Genomic DNA, 15,710 nt, shown 5'->3' with positions numbered 1-15,710 from the left:
TTGTAGACTGTCTCTCAGTTTGGGTTGGTCTCATATTTCTTCAGAGTTAGATGGAGATTATGCATATTTTGGCATGCATACCTCATAAATGACGTTGGGTCCTTCTTGGTACCTCATAGCTTGGTACCATGATATCTGTCATTCCCACTACTGTATGTTAACTTGGATCACTTGATTCAGGGGCGTCTGTCAGGTTTCTGCGGGGTAAAATTGTTATTTTCCCCTTTATTTCTAGTAAGTTTGTGGAGGGGGATATATGATACTATGTAAATATTCTGTTGCTCAGCAAACTTTCCTAGTTTTACCATCCATTGTTAATTTTTAAAAGTTGTTTAAATTACAAAAGTAATGTATGTGTTGTTAAAAGAAAAATTATAAACTATACAACAGCAGACAACAAAAGTAAAAAATTTCAGACCTTTTTGCTGTGCACGAACAGATCTTGTAACATGAAGAGATACTTCGAGGATTTTATTGAATAAATGAAGTAATTTGTACCCGACGATCTCTTAAAATTTAGTGTAAAAACTAGTACAGTATTGTGTCATTTATTAAGGTTTTATCACTATTTCCTTTAATTAGGATCCTTAATTATTTCTGGGTTTTAGACCCCTTTGGTAATATGGAAAGACCTATCCTCAGAATAATGTTATTAAATGCATAAAATAAAATACTTGTGATTGCAAAGAGAACCAGTTACATCAAAATAAAGTTAAAATTTTTTTTAATTTTGAGATAGGAGTATATGTTCTTTGTTATTAGTGTGTTAAATAATGAGATGCAATGGCTAATAACTATAATTTTGAAGTAGTGTTGAGCATAAATGATATATTGAAGTTATCTGCAACACCAGTGATATAAAAAATTGGAGATTTTTATTTTTGACAAGGTCACAAGTTCTACTAAAACTACTGTGATTAGTTACCTCCATTCACAAAGAAAGAATGCTGTATTTCAGTTAGATATTAGTGAATATAAAGATATAATTTTTTCCTATGCAATATCATGGACCCATGTTAAGGACACCTGCTTTAAGTTGTATTGGAATTAACTAGGAAGCAGGTTATGTGTAGATTATTTGCTGGTGCTCCATTTCTTAGATTTTCAGCAACAAGTTCATCAAGCCTCTCTCTTAAGTACCTTTCCATGTGGCCTAATGGTTTGGTAAAAATGTACTAAATGAAATGTATGACTTATATGTAAAAGTAAAAATTAGAGGGGAGTTTTTAAATCACATGATGGTTAATTTTGTTATTCATGCAGAATTGGTTAAAATTGAAATGTTATCTTTTTTTGATGAATAAACTGAAAACGAGCCACTTTGCCACAAACTCCCTAGCATATTTACGTTTTTCTTTACCAGTATCTTGTTTCAGTTGTACCTCATTCTTTTTCACTGAAGTCGTATGTAGGTTTATTTTTTTCATTTCTTTAAATCATTTAATGCATATTTATAAGATGTTTAGAAAGGTCTTTGTAAAATTAAGTATGATAATTTGTTTCCATAAGAGGCAGAGCAAACTTGGTGTGAATGTTTATTTCCTTTTGCTAATGTTCCTTCATTAAATGGGTCTTTTTTTCTTTTTTTGAAGGAGTGGTAGTGATAAAAGTGACACTGTTGAAGTATTCTCAATATTAATGATTCTGTATTTCTCATAGTACTTTCTTATTCTCTTCAGATAAAAGTGTCTGTTAGTTTGGACCAGTTGCTTAGGTCCTTGGTTACATGACCCAATTCAACTGGTGTACGTTTTGTAGACACATCTTAAAACTATTATCTAAATGTTCTGCTAATAAAATCGGTGTCAGGATCGCAAATGCAAGTGGTGGAGTAACTCAATCAACTTGAAGAAGGTTCCCAATAAGTTAAAAAAAAAAAAAAATACTCATCTAAGAGGAATGACCTGTCATATGGTTAGACATCATTTACATCAGCGAAAGAATTCTCTATACCTACACATAGATGCTTCCTGCATACATCTAGTGGGGTTTGGTTTATTTTTCTCTTTGTAATTCTGCAACACAGTGGCTGGTGTTTTGAGTATTTTTTAGTATTCCTAATTTATACTGTGGTGCAAGGTTTTAAACATTATTTCATCTTCCATTGTTCCATTGATCTGTTTCTTTTGTGCTTTCTCAGTATAAAAATTTAAGCTATCAAATAGGCTTCAGGAAAACATGTTGTCATTTCAAACACAAAACAGCATTCTATTCTAGTGTCCTTGTGAGATTGGTAAAAGTATAATTAGACATAATGAGTTTGCAGCCAGTTTTGTTTCTTATTAACATTAAATTTATTTTATTGTGGTAAAATAAATATAACAAAAATTTAGTCCTTTTCACCATTTTTAAGTACACAAATCGGTGACATTAATCACACTCACTATGTTGTGTGACCATCACTATCCATCCTCAAAAGTTTTTCGTGACTCCAAATAGAAACTCAGGACCCCTTAAGCAATAACTTCCTACCTTCCCCCTCCCCCTTTCCCCTCCTGTTAACATTCTTTTGCTGTTAATAAGTATTTCTTTTGGTGTGTGTCAGAGATTGAAAAATGAGTTGAATTTCACTTGAAAAGTAAAACTTCTCAGAGCTGCTTTCAGGTGACATTTGAGCAAATAAGGGTATAGGAGGGATTTTTTTTTTTTTTTTTAAATGGCTATCAGAATGAATATAACATATATAACCCTGGCACATATATACCTATGGTTTCTCATGTCTGTTCTATTTGCTGGATGCTGAGAAAGTTTTTTTTTTTTTTTTTTTTGATGTTGGTGTTATTTGATTTTGGTTATTGTTTTTACTTAAAATTTATTTCATTTTCTGAGATCCTGTGGCATTCATGAAATGTTCCTCTGTAGGCTATTCATTTTATGTGTTACTTTTAGCCTGATTGTCATATGTTTAGACGTCTGTTATTCATCAATTTCATGAACCATTTTGAGGCCTTCTTATATCCTTGTATTGTGCTAGATGCTCTGGGGTAAAAAGACGAGTAAAATAATCTCAACATCAGGTGGGAAAAATGGATACAGTTCTTTTGCAACAAGAAATGTGATGTTTGATTTAACCGATTATAATGGAATTATGTAACCTCAGAAGACTCAAGTACAAGTTACACTTAAAGGCTTGCTTCTCCTTAGGTTTGATTGCTAATTGTGACTATCAAGTTAATTTTTTAACACAAACCAGTTCATCTAAATTTCATCTTTGTTTAAGTCTGTATGTATTTCAGTGATACTGTGTTTGTCCTAGATTTTTCAAAATACCTCCCCTGGTCTTTATATCCTTTATTTCATATCTTTGAATAACGTCAGTGTGGACAAATATTCAACCTTGGCAGGACGATTAACTTTTATTATCTATTGATTATTAACTTCAGTTAATAGCCAAAAATCATTTTGAATGAGAGGTTTAAATGCAGTGAATAGTTGAGAAATCAGTTTTAAGAGAAGTTCCGAAAGTGTTTGGAACATAGCCACTTAATGGAATAAGTATTTAACATTTTCAAGTTATTCTTTTGAAGTACTTGTCGTTTGACTTATAGCTATATATTAGAATATTTTGTAATTCCATTTAATTTCCTCTGTTAGTTGACAAAGAAATGAGTCCTCATTGTAAACCGAAAATACTATGCCTTTCCTTGATTATTGGTTTTTTTTTAATACTTAACCCCTAACCCATTGCCTTCAAGTCAGTTCTGACTCAGAGCAACCCTATAGGACAGAATAGAACTGCCCCATACAGTTTCCAAGGAGTGCCTGGTGGATTCAAACTGCTCACCTCACCTTTTGGTTAGCAACCACAGCTCTTAACCACTATGCCACTAGGGTTTCCTACCTATACTTAGGCATTCTATTAAACTAAATTAATAAAGAAGAACATTCTGTTTTTGAAGGAGACTTAACCTGATGGTTAGTTTTTTTTATGCTAATTTAGCAGTAGTTACTAAACAGTTTGCATCTAGATGTTCTGACTGTAAATTTTTAGAAGCTGCTTTAGTGGATTAACAGAATTGTTTTGCGGAGGCAAAGGATGTAGCAAAAAATAGAATTGTTTTTCTAACTGTGGTTTTCTTAACTATATTGTCTTATATTTCAAATTTTAGAAATGTGGAAAACTGACTACTTGTACTGGCTGCCGAACACAGTGCAGGTTTTTTGATATGACTCAGTGCATAGGTCCTAATGGATATATGGAGCCATACTGTTCAACTGCTTGCATGAACAGTCACAAGACAAAATATGCAAAATCACAAAGTAAGTTTTAGGTATTTGAAAAGTTAACAACAATTAGTAACATGACTAATTTCTTTAGTAAACACGTACTCTTTCCTTATCCAAAGATTTTTATGCTTGTTTTCAAGTGCTTTTATTTTTTATTATTATATTATATATTTTTTAATTAATGCAAACTGGTTTTCCTGTTTGGAGATCATTCCATATTTAATTTGCTAAAGTTTTGGGGAAATTCTCTCTGTATATATGCTGCTAGCTAAAATTATTATTTCAAACATTATTTAAATCTTAGTTGTATTTTTTAGAGACATAATACTAGACTGTTCTCTTAAATCAGTGTTTTTCGAAGTGAAAATAATCTTAGAAAATAATAGTTTTCAGGAGCTTTCATTAAAAAAATAAATTTCTGAGGTCAGTTGGGTTTTTGTTCCATTACTTTATAAAGAAATTGGATATACACTTTTTCTCTCCTAGGTTTGGGAATTATTTGCCATTTTTGTAAGCGAAACTCTTTACCTCAATACCAAGCCACAATGCCTGATGGAAAACTGTATAACTTTTGCAATTCCAGTTGTGTGGCTAAATTTCAGGTTTGTTATTTATTTTGCATACTTTACCCCCAATAAAATACACACAGAAAATAGTGTAATATGCTATATCTTTATTTTTGTGTTAGCTTTTACATACTTTATTGAGGGTCAAGTTGGAGGATGGAGATTATAATAGAGTCGTGGAAGACATACTTGGTACCAGCTTCTTATTTTGCATGGATAATCAAATTGACTTTTAAATTTTTATTTATGATAGACTTTGAAGAAAAAGTAAATAAATTTTAAGCATAGTTGATCTTAGTGACTGATGTGTATGTAGCATTTTCTTAGTAAGTGAGTTTCAAATAAAATTCAAATTGTAAGGGGAACTCTTTCTGATAAATGGATAAAGGAGGATCTAGGTATATTTAGCATAGTGAAGAGAAACGTAAATGCTTTCTTCATATATAAGAAATTTGCCATGTAAAGTGGGCTTAGACTTGTTATAGTAGGCCCTAATTTTATACAGAACTAGTGAGAGTGAGTTTTAGGGAAACATTTTTCATTTTGGTAAATGTAGACAAGTACTATCTGACATAGTTCTTTAAAGTTGGAATATGGATAGATTCGGGAGATGATAATATTTCTGGATATGTTCAAACTTAAATCAGGTTGACCACGAGGAGGGAATAATTAGATGTTCAAGCATTAGTTAGATGGTATGAATAGGTTTCCTTGCTCTGTGTAAAAATTCCAGGATATTACAATACCAAGATTCAAACTATTGCATAAAGCCATGGTCCATGAATTCATTCATCCAAAAATTCTACTATGTTCTAGGCACTGTGTTGTATGTCGTAATAGTTATTTTAATACTTACTAACATCTAAATCAAGGCAGTTTTGAATTCAGCCAGGCTAATGTTGTTTTTAATAATTATATCCTAGGCTGAACTTAGGTGATAAATCCCATTCAAGACTAAACTTTTGTTTGGGGAAGTTGAAATTTTGACCAATGATAAATTCTTATAGTGGTAGATATTGCTTCTGAGTTGTTGGCTTTTCTTCAACTAGAAATTAAGGAATAATGATAAGTTAGTTAGAAGAGAGACTCCATGTCTTTGGCGTGTTTCTTGTCAGACCTTGAATTTGGACCTTTATTCCTTTTTGATGTAGTTGGGTCAACTGAACTGTTAATTGAAAATGTTTGTAACGCCTTGTTTCATTTAATTGAAACTTGTATTGCCCATGACTTGATGAGACTGTTCATGTTGTGTTGTCTTCATTGTTGGGTGCTGATGAGTCAATTCCAACTCATAGTATACCTGTAGGACAGAGTAGAACTGCCCGAGGGTTTTCTTGGCTGTAATCTTTAAAGGAGCAGACCACCAGATCTTTTCTCTTGAGGAGCAGCTGGTGGGTTCAAACCACTGACCTTTTGGTTAACAGCCAAGCACTGTCGTATATGTGCATAATTTTTTTTAAATATTTCATTTAGGCTCTTAATTTTAAAGAATACCTCCAGATAAGCATGCAGCCAGGCTCATTACTTGTAACTCTGCATGTAAATAATACAAAGTTGAAAAAAAATGAAGCAGCATATTCTTATTTCTCTTTATTTTAGTTATCTTGAACTTTATATCTTAGATGCTTTTCCCTTTAAAAGTTATTAGGATAGTATTCCATTTGTTTTAGAATAATAGGAAACATTTAATGGGGTTCAAAGTTTTGGAAAATTAAGGGTAACGGTGCGGGGTTTTATTTTAAAAAGTTACTCATCTGATAGTTACTACTGTAAATCTGTGTTTTATTTTTTCACAAATTTTACTTGTGTTTTATAGCGTTTGCAGAGCTTTTGAAAATTGTTTTTCCTTTTACTGCACCTTGAACAATTTTTTCTTAACTATTTCATACATTGAGAAGATTACATGTAATCTTGTGTGTGTGTGTGTGTGTGTAATATGGTTTAAAGAATGATTATTAAATACCAGCATACTTACCACTCAGGTTAAATGATGGAAAAAAAACTTGAAGTCCATATATGCTCTTTAAATTATTGTTACTTTAAAAAATGTAATGAAACTGGCAGTAAATTCCTGGTATGAATATCAGTCTGTAAATCTATTTAAAGAAACCAACATTTACATTCTAACTTGAAGAACTGATCGATTATTAAAAAGCTGTTGTTGCCTATTTTCACTGGTGGGCTTGAAATAAAAAGGATGTGAATGACTTGTGTGGGACGTACCATTAGTACTGTAAATTAGATAGTTGGTGGTACATTGGAAAGAGCACTAGGGGCTAGTTTTTTTTTTTTTTTCAACTTTTATTAACTAGTTCAGAACTTGTACAACCAACCTCATTGTTATTTGCTTATATTTTCTTGTAAAGTGTAGGAATCATAATTGAACTATATGATTTTTCTTTATTAATTTATTTGAAAAAATAGTAATTATCCTGTAGTAAAAAATTAATTTCAATCTCATAAACTTAATATAACATAATTAATATATTAGTTTAAGTCTTCTTTATACTAGAATAATTTTTAAAGACAAAACTCAGAAATATGGTTTTATGTGCTGAGGAAATACTTAAGCAAGATCATAGTTATTTTAGATATGGTAGATATTTGACAGTAGTCACAAAGAAGCATTTTAAAGTACATATCAGGCCCACTACGTTTTGTTCTTTGTTTTAGGCTCTAAGTATGCAGTCATCTCCAAATGGCCAATTTGTGGCTCCAAGTGATATCCAGTTGAAATGCAATTACTGCAAAAATTCCTTTTGTTCAAAGCCAGAAATCCTGGAATGGGAGGCAAGTCATGTTTTGTTATGCATTTTATTTAGAGATAAAATTGAAAGTCTAATAAAATAACGATAGCATTTCTATTTGGGAAACTTCTTCTTAGTGGATGGGAATTAGCTTTTCAGATTTTATGGTGATTGTATTACTTTATGGGAAGGGGAAGCCAACAAAGATTCTCTTTCTTTTCAGGTCAAAATATTTTTGAAATCATACTCTCATGTATTATGTTCATATAGTGCACAGAAGGCCACTTTGTTTAGTATGAGCTACATATCTAGAGCATCTGTTTACACAATATTTTTCCTTTCCCTTATAAAAATTATCTGTGAACAGTAATTTTTTGCATTGCCCGCTACTTCTACAGATTAGGATTTGTTAGTCATTTACGTCATCGTCATTTAACATTTTATGATTAGAAGAATGTTGAAGCCCCATTAAGGGGGAACGAAGGAATTATGAGGGATTCAGGAAAGAAATCCATAAGCACATAGAATTACTATCCTGCATAGCTGAATTTTGATAATACTAGATGAAAATAAATTCTTTATTCACCATCTCCATGTCAGTACTACCCTGCTTTTATACTCTTAACTAGTTTGTTCCTCTCTTTACATGCAGGTTAAGTGTTGGAAGCAGTTAAGAAACACCACTCTATATGAGAGTTGAGCCTGTCCTTCAGGTGATTGACAATTCAGGGACCTCTTGCTTCTTACTCTGTGGCTAGCAGTGGTCACTGATGTTGCCCTTATCATTTGAGATGCTTCTTAGACTCTTTTACCTTTCTTACCTTGATCTTCAGAAATCATTGGTAGTGGCTTGGTAGATGGTTTAGACCATGTTTCCATAATACCAAACCAAACCCAGTGCCATCAAGTCGAATCCGACTCGTAGTGACCCTATAGGACAGAGTAGAACTGCCCCATAGAGTTTCCAAGGAGTGCCTGGCAGATTCAAACTGCCGACCCTTTGGTTTGCAGCCATAGCGCTTAACCACTACGCCACCAGGGTTTCCGTCTCCATAGTAGGAGGGAAGTTTGCAGCTGTTTGGCTCAGTATTTGAAAATCAGCTTTAGCTATTGTGGGTTTTTGAAACTATAACTAAAAAGATAACTGAATAACCATTAACCATTCCATTCAAGAGAGCTTAGCAACACACATGTGATAGCAGCAAATTGTATAAACCAAACCAAACCTGTTGCCATTGAGTCAATTCCAACTCATAGTGACCCTGTAGGACAGAGTAGAACTGCTCCATAGGATTTCTCCGGAATGCCTGGTAGATTTGAATTGCCAGCTTTTAAGTTAGCAGCCGTAGCCCTTAACTACTACACCACCAGGGTATACTTCATTCATAATAGGTCTGTTACTTTTAAGCCGCGATAGGAATGTTACTGTGCCTTATTGACTATACTTAACAAAGAATTTCTTTCTGAACTATTGGAAATATTTTGGAGTAGTTATTTTTAAGTGAAAATGTTATTAATATCATAATTCTCATCTACCTATAGCTTACCTATGTTGTATCTTCTATCATTTCTTTCCATTTCTCCAATTCTGTTAGCAACACCAGGCTGCCATTTTGTTTTAGTGATACTTCCACTCTTTTACTGAGTAATTTTAGGGTAGTTAATGGTATTGAATTTTGTGGAGCTGTGTCTGAATTTAGCAATGAATTGGTTAAACTAGGTGTGGCCCATAGGAAATGTATCCACCAGTATCATCACATAAATAGGTTAATGTGTTATACTTTGCTGTAATAGTGGCTTGGCTATTTCTTAAATTTGTTCTTGAGGTGCTTGTCACATACTTACCAAGGTTCCCATTGTGCATTTAGAACAAAGTGCATCAGTTCTGCAGCAAAACTTGTTCAGATGACTATAAGAAGTTGCATTGCATAGTTACATATTGCGAATACTGTCAAGAGGAGAAGACTCTTCATGAAACAGTAAATTTCTCTGGCGTTAAGAGACCTTTCTGTAGTGAAGGCAAGTGTATATATACAGTGTTGTTCATACTTTTTATTAATATTTGTTATTTTTTGCCAAAATTTTAAAATATATATATGTCCAGATTTTAACATAGTTTAACAAAAATGGAGTTGAAAATGTAATGTCCAGATTTTAATGTATTTTAACAAAAAAAAATTGAGTTTGCTTTTCTGTTGATTTGCTTCGTTATTTTATATATATTTGTAGACCTCTGGGCCTCAAGTTGTTTTATCTCAAGAAATTTTGGTGACCTATTTTTCCATTACAACAGAGTTTTAAGAATAAAATAAAAGCATTGTTATACCATGTCATTTCTAACATACAAGCAAATTGTGGTCTGAAAGTTGGTTTTCTAAGTAGATTGGGATTTTTTTTCCATAGAGTCCACCTTGTATATATTCCCTGCCTGGCTTACTGCCTAGTCTACAAAGGTGTTCGATATACCAGAAAAATAAATCACATGCAGCAGTACTACAGTGGGAAGATACTTTTAGTTATTTGATTTGGAATGCCAGGGGAATATTGGATTCTCTTTCAGTACATTCAAGAATTTCCTTTTTTCCCATCTACAGTTTTGCTGCTTTGGTGCCAAGCAGCAGACTACAGAAGTAAACTCTAGTTCTGAGTCTGCTTCTCCAGAGATGGGAACCAGCATTGTAGCTATGGTGTTTGAACTCTTGTTATTATTACTCTCTCCAAGTTTCACATTCTTATTCTAAGTTAGCTTTCATTTTCTATTCTTCCTTTTGCCCCAGACACTGAACTCACTGCTTTCCTTCCTACTACTGTCACCTGTTGTTTTTCAATTAGGAATTTTTTTCCTATGGATTTTTAGTTCAGGACAGGAGGAAGATTAGAAATCTTAATGCCAGCGATTAGAGAAAGACAGTGAGATCCAAAGATTATTGGTCCATCTGATTAGTGCCTTGTTTATATATTTGGTATGTATAGCGAATTTATGGTTTAAGAGGGTATTGATTGTAAAACAAGGCATACCTATTTAAGCTAGGTGATTGGTACAACATTTCACCTAGAATGAAAGGTAACCATGTTTACTGTTACTTAAGATCAAAGCTATAATGAAGTGACAGATCTTATCATTTTAATTGAAAAGGTTGGTTCTGAATTAATTTAACTCACACCTTAACTTTTGTGCGATGACTATTTTACTGAGTGTATTGATGTTGATGCCTCACGTCCATAGCATTGATCCTCTACCATTTGAATTACATAAATTTTACCAAAATTAATAGAAAATTAACAGCAAGTAGACAATTGGCATTCAACAACATACTTTTCATTTATAGGGCAGGGACTCATAAATTTAAATGGGTAATAAGGGGTTAAAAAAGGATGTGTGTCTTTTTTCCTGTTACATAACTTATTTTATGCTTTCTCTAATGACGCCTAGTTCTCTGCTGGAAGCTGTCAGAAATTAGAAAACATAATACCTAATACTATCATTAAAATCTAGTTAGATAAAACTAATAAAAGTACAATTTAAAAAAGTTTTTAAATATAAAGGAAAAAAAGAAGTCATAGGACAGTACATAAATGATTGCCAAATAAATTATATAGAAAACAGTTGCACTTCCTGTTCACAGATGGGAAAGATCATTTAAAACTACATTGGTAGAGGAGGTTTACATTTATAAATAGGTATAAGAAATATTTTAAATATTTTATTAGATATTTAATTAAAAATATAAAGGAATAGAATAAGAAGATGTTTTCTCAGAATAAATCAATAAACCAGTTTTACTTCCTCTTAAGTTTTATGTAGGATGACAAAAGTAAGGCAGGAAATTTTGGCTGAAAGTCCCTGGGAACTGTGAATGGTTAATGTGCTCGGCTGCTAACCAAAAGGTTGGAGGTTCACGTTCACTCAGAGGCAACTCAAAAGAAAGGCCTGGTGATCTGCTTCTGAAGAATCAGCCATATGGAACCCTTTGGAACATAGTTCTATTCTGACATACGTGGGGTCGCCATGAGTCGAAATTGACTCAATGGCAACTGGTTTATGATTTTAGTTAGTGCCTCTCAGCCGTCTGTATTGATTTATTTCTCCAAAAATGCCTATTTGTGATGTGTTTATGATACTTAAGATTATATTTAAATAGAACAAATAAAATATTTCAAAGACATTACTGGATTTTAATGTCTGAGAACATTAGTTATTTAAACTCATGTTATCTAATACACTATTCCATATACGGTTCCTATTTTTTACAGATGCCTTTTGATTATATCATAGTTTTGATTAGGAGAGAAAGAGGACTTTATATGTGGATTAAAGTTATTGATGACCTATTTCATCTATAAGATGTGGTTCAACTCAAAAATTAGTTTTTGATGTGTTGCTTTAATATTTAAACTTATATTTTTCAGGCTGCAAACTATTGTATAAACAGGATTTTGCAAGACGTTTAGGATTGAGATGTGTCACTTGCAACTATTGCTCTCAGCTATGTAAGAAGGGAGCAACAAAAGAACTTGATGGTGTTGTGAGAGATTTCTGCAGTGAAGAATGCTGTAAAAAATTTCAGGATTGGTACTACAAGGCAAGTAAACTCAAAAATTTTTATTACAGCAGCTACTTTAACCAATCTTGTAGTTTTACCATTACAAATATATTAGCTCATATTTATTTTTAAAATGTACACGTATTAGGCTTAGCCCTGATTATACTATGCATAAAAATTATTTTGTCATTTAAGTTTATTGTTAACTTGAAGCAGCATTTTTTTTTTTTGCTTTGTAATTTAGGAATTACCAAAGACTAGGATATACCTGTTTTTTTTTTTTTTTTTTTCCAACAAGGTGGTTTAACAAAATGGATTATTTCTTTAAAATTCATTCCGTCTTGATTTTACTTAATAGAAATATTTTTGATGACTACTTTCTCAGCCTTGAACGTTAGCATTTTTTGAATAGTTGGGATGATTTATAAAGTTTTTTGTTTTTGCCTTTTTAATTGTGGATTTTTGGAGACTTTCAAAGTGAAAGAACACTAAATGGATATCAAAAACATTTATTTTGAAACTGCAGATGTAGTTTGTATATGTGTCTATCTTATTCAGATCTACTTTTTTAAAAAGCCCAGGTAAATCCCTTTTGGTCCCAGCATTAGCTGCTTTCTAGATAAGAAATAAGTATAACTTTGAACTTTTGGTAATCAGATATTACCCAGGAAAGAGTCATTAATTCCTCTGTCAATAACATAGAAAGCCATCTTAATACTAAAGCTTCATTATGGATGCAGTTCTAAACCATATGAAGGACAGATACTATTATGACTTTAAAATTATGACTGCCTCTAATGAAACAAACAGTAACAAGGTTGAAATATGGAGAATATTATTTAATCCATGTAATAAAAGTGATTAGTATTAAAATGGTACTAATTGAAGAATTGCAGGTATTTTGGGTGTTGTTCTTGAATGTCTGCAGCTGAAAAATTAACTTTTTTTTTTTTAAAAACAAAAATAATGTGGAGTTCTTGAAATATGCCATTCTAGAGGTATGCTGAGGAAGATCCTTTCTGAGGTGTCAGAGGTAAAATAATTGAGGCTGAAGGGTTTGATGTACTTTTTAAAAGTTGCTTTGTTATTTTACTTTGCTTCTGACTTAAAATTAGTATTTGAATTTTGGAAATTTGGCAACACAGATATACTAGCCCTCTAACATGTTCATGGTTTAAACCAATATTTTGTTCAAAAATCTGTTTTATTATTTTAGAGAGTAACTTCTTGAGAAATCACTTAGAAAATGTTACTTTGGTTGCTTTAAGTGCTCAATTTTAGTTCAGCACACAAATACAGCTTTCTCTCCATAGTCTAGCGGATTTTAGTTTTGAAAATTTGGTTTGGATAATCTCAAAATAGTAAAGGTATTTACTGACTTACAATTTGGAAATTCACTTTATTCTTACTACCTGCCCTCCTTTTTATCACATATTTTAATTGTTTGAAACATTGTTCCATGTGAAAATGATGATTTCCTCGTCATTATTTTATTGTACAGATTTATGCATAATTTGTAATTATGAATTCCAAACTTGAATATATTTTAATAATCTTTTGGAGGATTTAGTTTTCTGTTTGTAATGCACTGAATGTACTTCTCTGTCTGGCTTTTTACATGGAAAGAATACTTCCTGATTTATTTATAATTAAAATAGAGAAATCTGTTGGTTTTTCTTTTTTGGGGAAGCAGAGAAGTGCTCCGTGGCAAAAACACTTTATTCTAGATGTCATCATTTGTTCCATTTTACTACTTGTTTTAAAGGATAATTGTATCTAATGTTCTTATTTTGCTCTGTTCAATAATGAAAATTAAGTGAAGCAGTATATTTTGGGATATATTAGTTAAATATCCAGGTAATTAGTTATTTTTAATGTCAGTATTCTAAACGTTATAAATACATTTTTATTTTATTCCTTGTCTTATTGTAAACTCTACAAATGTTTGTATAATGTACACAATATCATTACATATTACACAAATCTGAGGAATAAATGTAAGAACATTTTTGTCAAATGATAGGAATTTGCAAAGCAAGTAACAATGATAATATTTTCTGTACGGTAACACAATACACAATAAAACCTTCAAAGACTGAAGAATAGAGTTGCTTACCCTTTCCTGATTGATGTTTGGCTTCTCTGTGGAGGCAGCTATTATATTTCAAAGAGTAAGTTTTTGTATTGTGTGCTTTTACCTGAGTCAAACTGTATTTCTTTACACATCTCCTGAGTTCCTTCCATTTACTACCAATCTCACCGTCATCTTGAAAATGTGGTAAATGAGCCCAGACTAATTATGGCTTTTTGATATTCTTTCCATGTCTACAGTTTGTCTTTTTTATGTAAGTATTCAAAATTTTAGATTTTAGTCCATTAAAAAATGTGACCCTTACAAGTCAGTCTAGTTTATTTGAGGGGAGAGGGAGAATTTTAATCTCTTTAAAAAGAGTATCTCATTAAGGAGAATTCAAAAACATAAGCTAGCCAATCTGATTGTGTGAGTATTCATAAACAGTAGAGCACATAAATTTTATTTTCACCTTTCTGTATCTTTACCCTGTAAATTGAGAGATTACCTAGAGTATAAATAACTTTCAAAATTGTATTTAATATTAAGATTTTTAAATTCCTGTGTATGTTTCTTTTATTTAACAAGACGTTTTGAATAATTTTTTTGTGGTCCATATAATGTCTTGTTTCTGGATTTCAAATGGAGATTTACTGAATACTATCATCTCTAAATTAGGTTTTGAAATGTTGACCTCATACAAGCAAAAAATGAGAATAAAATTAATGTTTTTTTTCTTCTACCAGATAACTTTTTAGAAGGAAATAGGTTTTACTTTTCTTCAAAGTAAATGTTTCCAGGCAATATGTAAAACCAGGTGGGAGGATTTTTTTTTTTTTTTAATCTCAATAAGTTTAAAAGGATTGTAATGGAATAATAATGGAAGATACTCATTTATGGTGAAGATATTTCAAAGGCCCTTTGTTTCCAAATAATACTTCACACTACTTAGTTGATCTCATTTTTTCCTAAAATTTATTACTTCAGACTACAAAATTTATTAACACAGGTTTTGATTGGTTTTACAAACCAGTAGTGAATGGTGACAGTATTAAATTCTTTAATGCAAATGCCGTGTAATAATTTAATACTAAGACTTATGGTCTTTAATCAAATTAGTACTTACATTTTATTACAAAGGTCTGAAAGGAAAGCTGAATGCAAAATATTATTGGACTTTTATAATTTTTTTTAAACCTATAAATCACTAGATATAATGTGTTTTTTAAAAATTCTTTATTTTTGAAATTACTTTTCAAAAGATAATATCCAATACTGTTGATTTAAATGTTTAGGTAACTGAAAAATTCCTGTAACTTAAATGTTTGTATAGTTTTCTGTCACCTACTGTTTTTATCACTGCATTCTTTTGGAGGGGAGGGGGGTGGGTAGTAAATCACCTTAAAGTACTCAGAAAGACATTGAGAAGTCATAAAGAATTCCTTTTAAAAGTATCTGTAAAATTCCCCTAATTCATTCATATTCATAGTCTCCCTCACCCTGCAAAATTAGGTTTGTTTAGTGAAATAGGGAACATAAGTGGATGGGAATGTTA

The 15,710-nt window shown here is 31.7% G+C and overlaps 1 protein-coding gene across 5 annotated transcripts in view; it reads left to right on the top strand.

The window, feature by feature from the left end:
* ZMYM2 (zinc finger MYM-type containing 2) overlaps window positions 1–15,710 on the top strand; it is a 141,713-nt gene that overhangs the window by 65,409 nt on the left and 60,594 nt on the right. For all 5 annotated transcript variants that reach the window (XM_023553104.2, XM_064275378.1, XM_064275379.1 and 2 more), the window contains 5 exons: window positions 4,110–4,260; window positions 4,714–4,829; window positions 7,467–7,583; window positions 9,409–9,559; window positions 11,951–12,123. In XM_023553104.2, the coding sequence (XP_023408872.1) occupies window positions 4,110–4,260; window positions 4,714–4,829; window positions 7,467–7,583; window positions 9,409–9,559; window positions 11,951–12,123 (708 nt within the window). The remainder of the gene's footprint in view (window positions 1–4,109; window positions 4,261–4,713; window positions 4,830–7,466; window positions 7,584–9,408; window positions 9,560–11,950; window positions 12,124–15,710) is intronic.

This window comes from Loxodonta africana, chromosome 23 (genome assembly GCF_030014295.1).
Source record: "Loxodonta africana isolate mLoxAfr1 chromosome 23, mLoxAfr1.hap2, whole genome shotgun sequence".
Taxonomy (NCBI): domain Eukaryota; kingdom Metazoa; phylum Chordata; class Mammalia; order Proboscidea; family Elephantidae; genus Loxodonta; species Loxodonta africana.
This window is presented reverse-complemented; position numbering and strand designations above follow the sequence as displayed.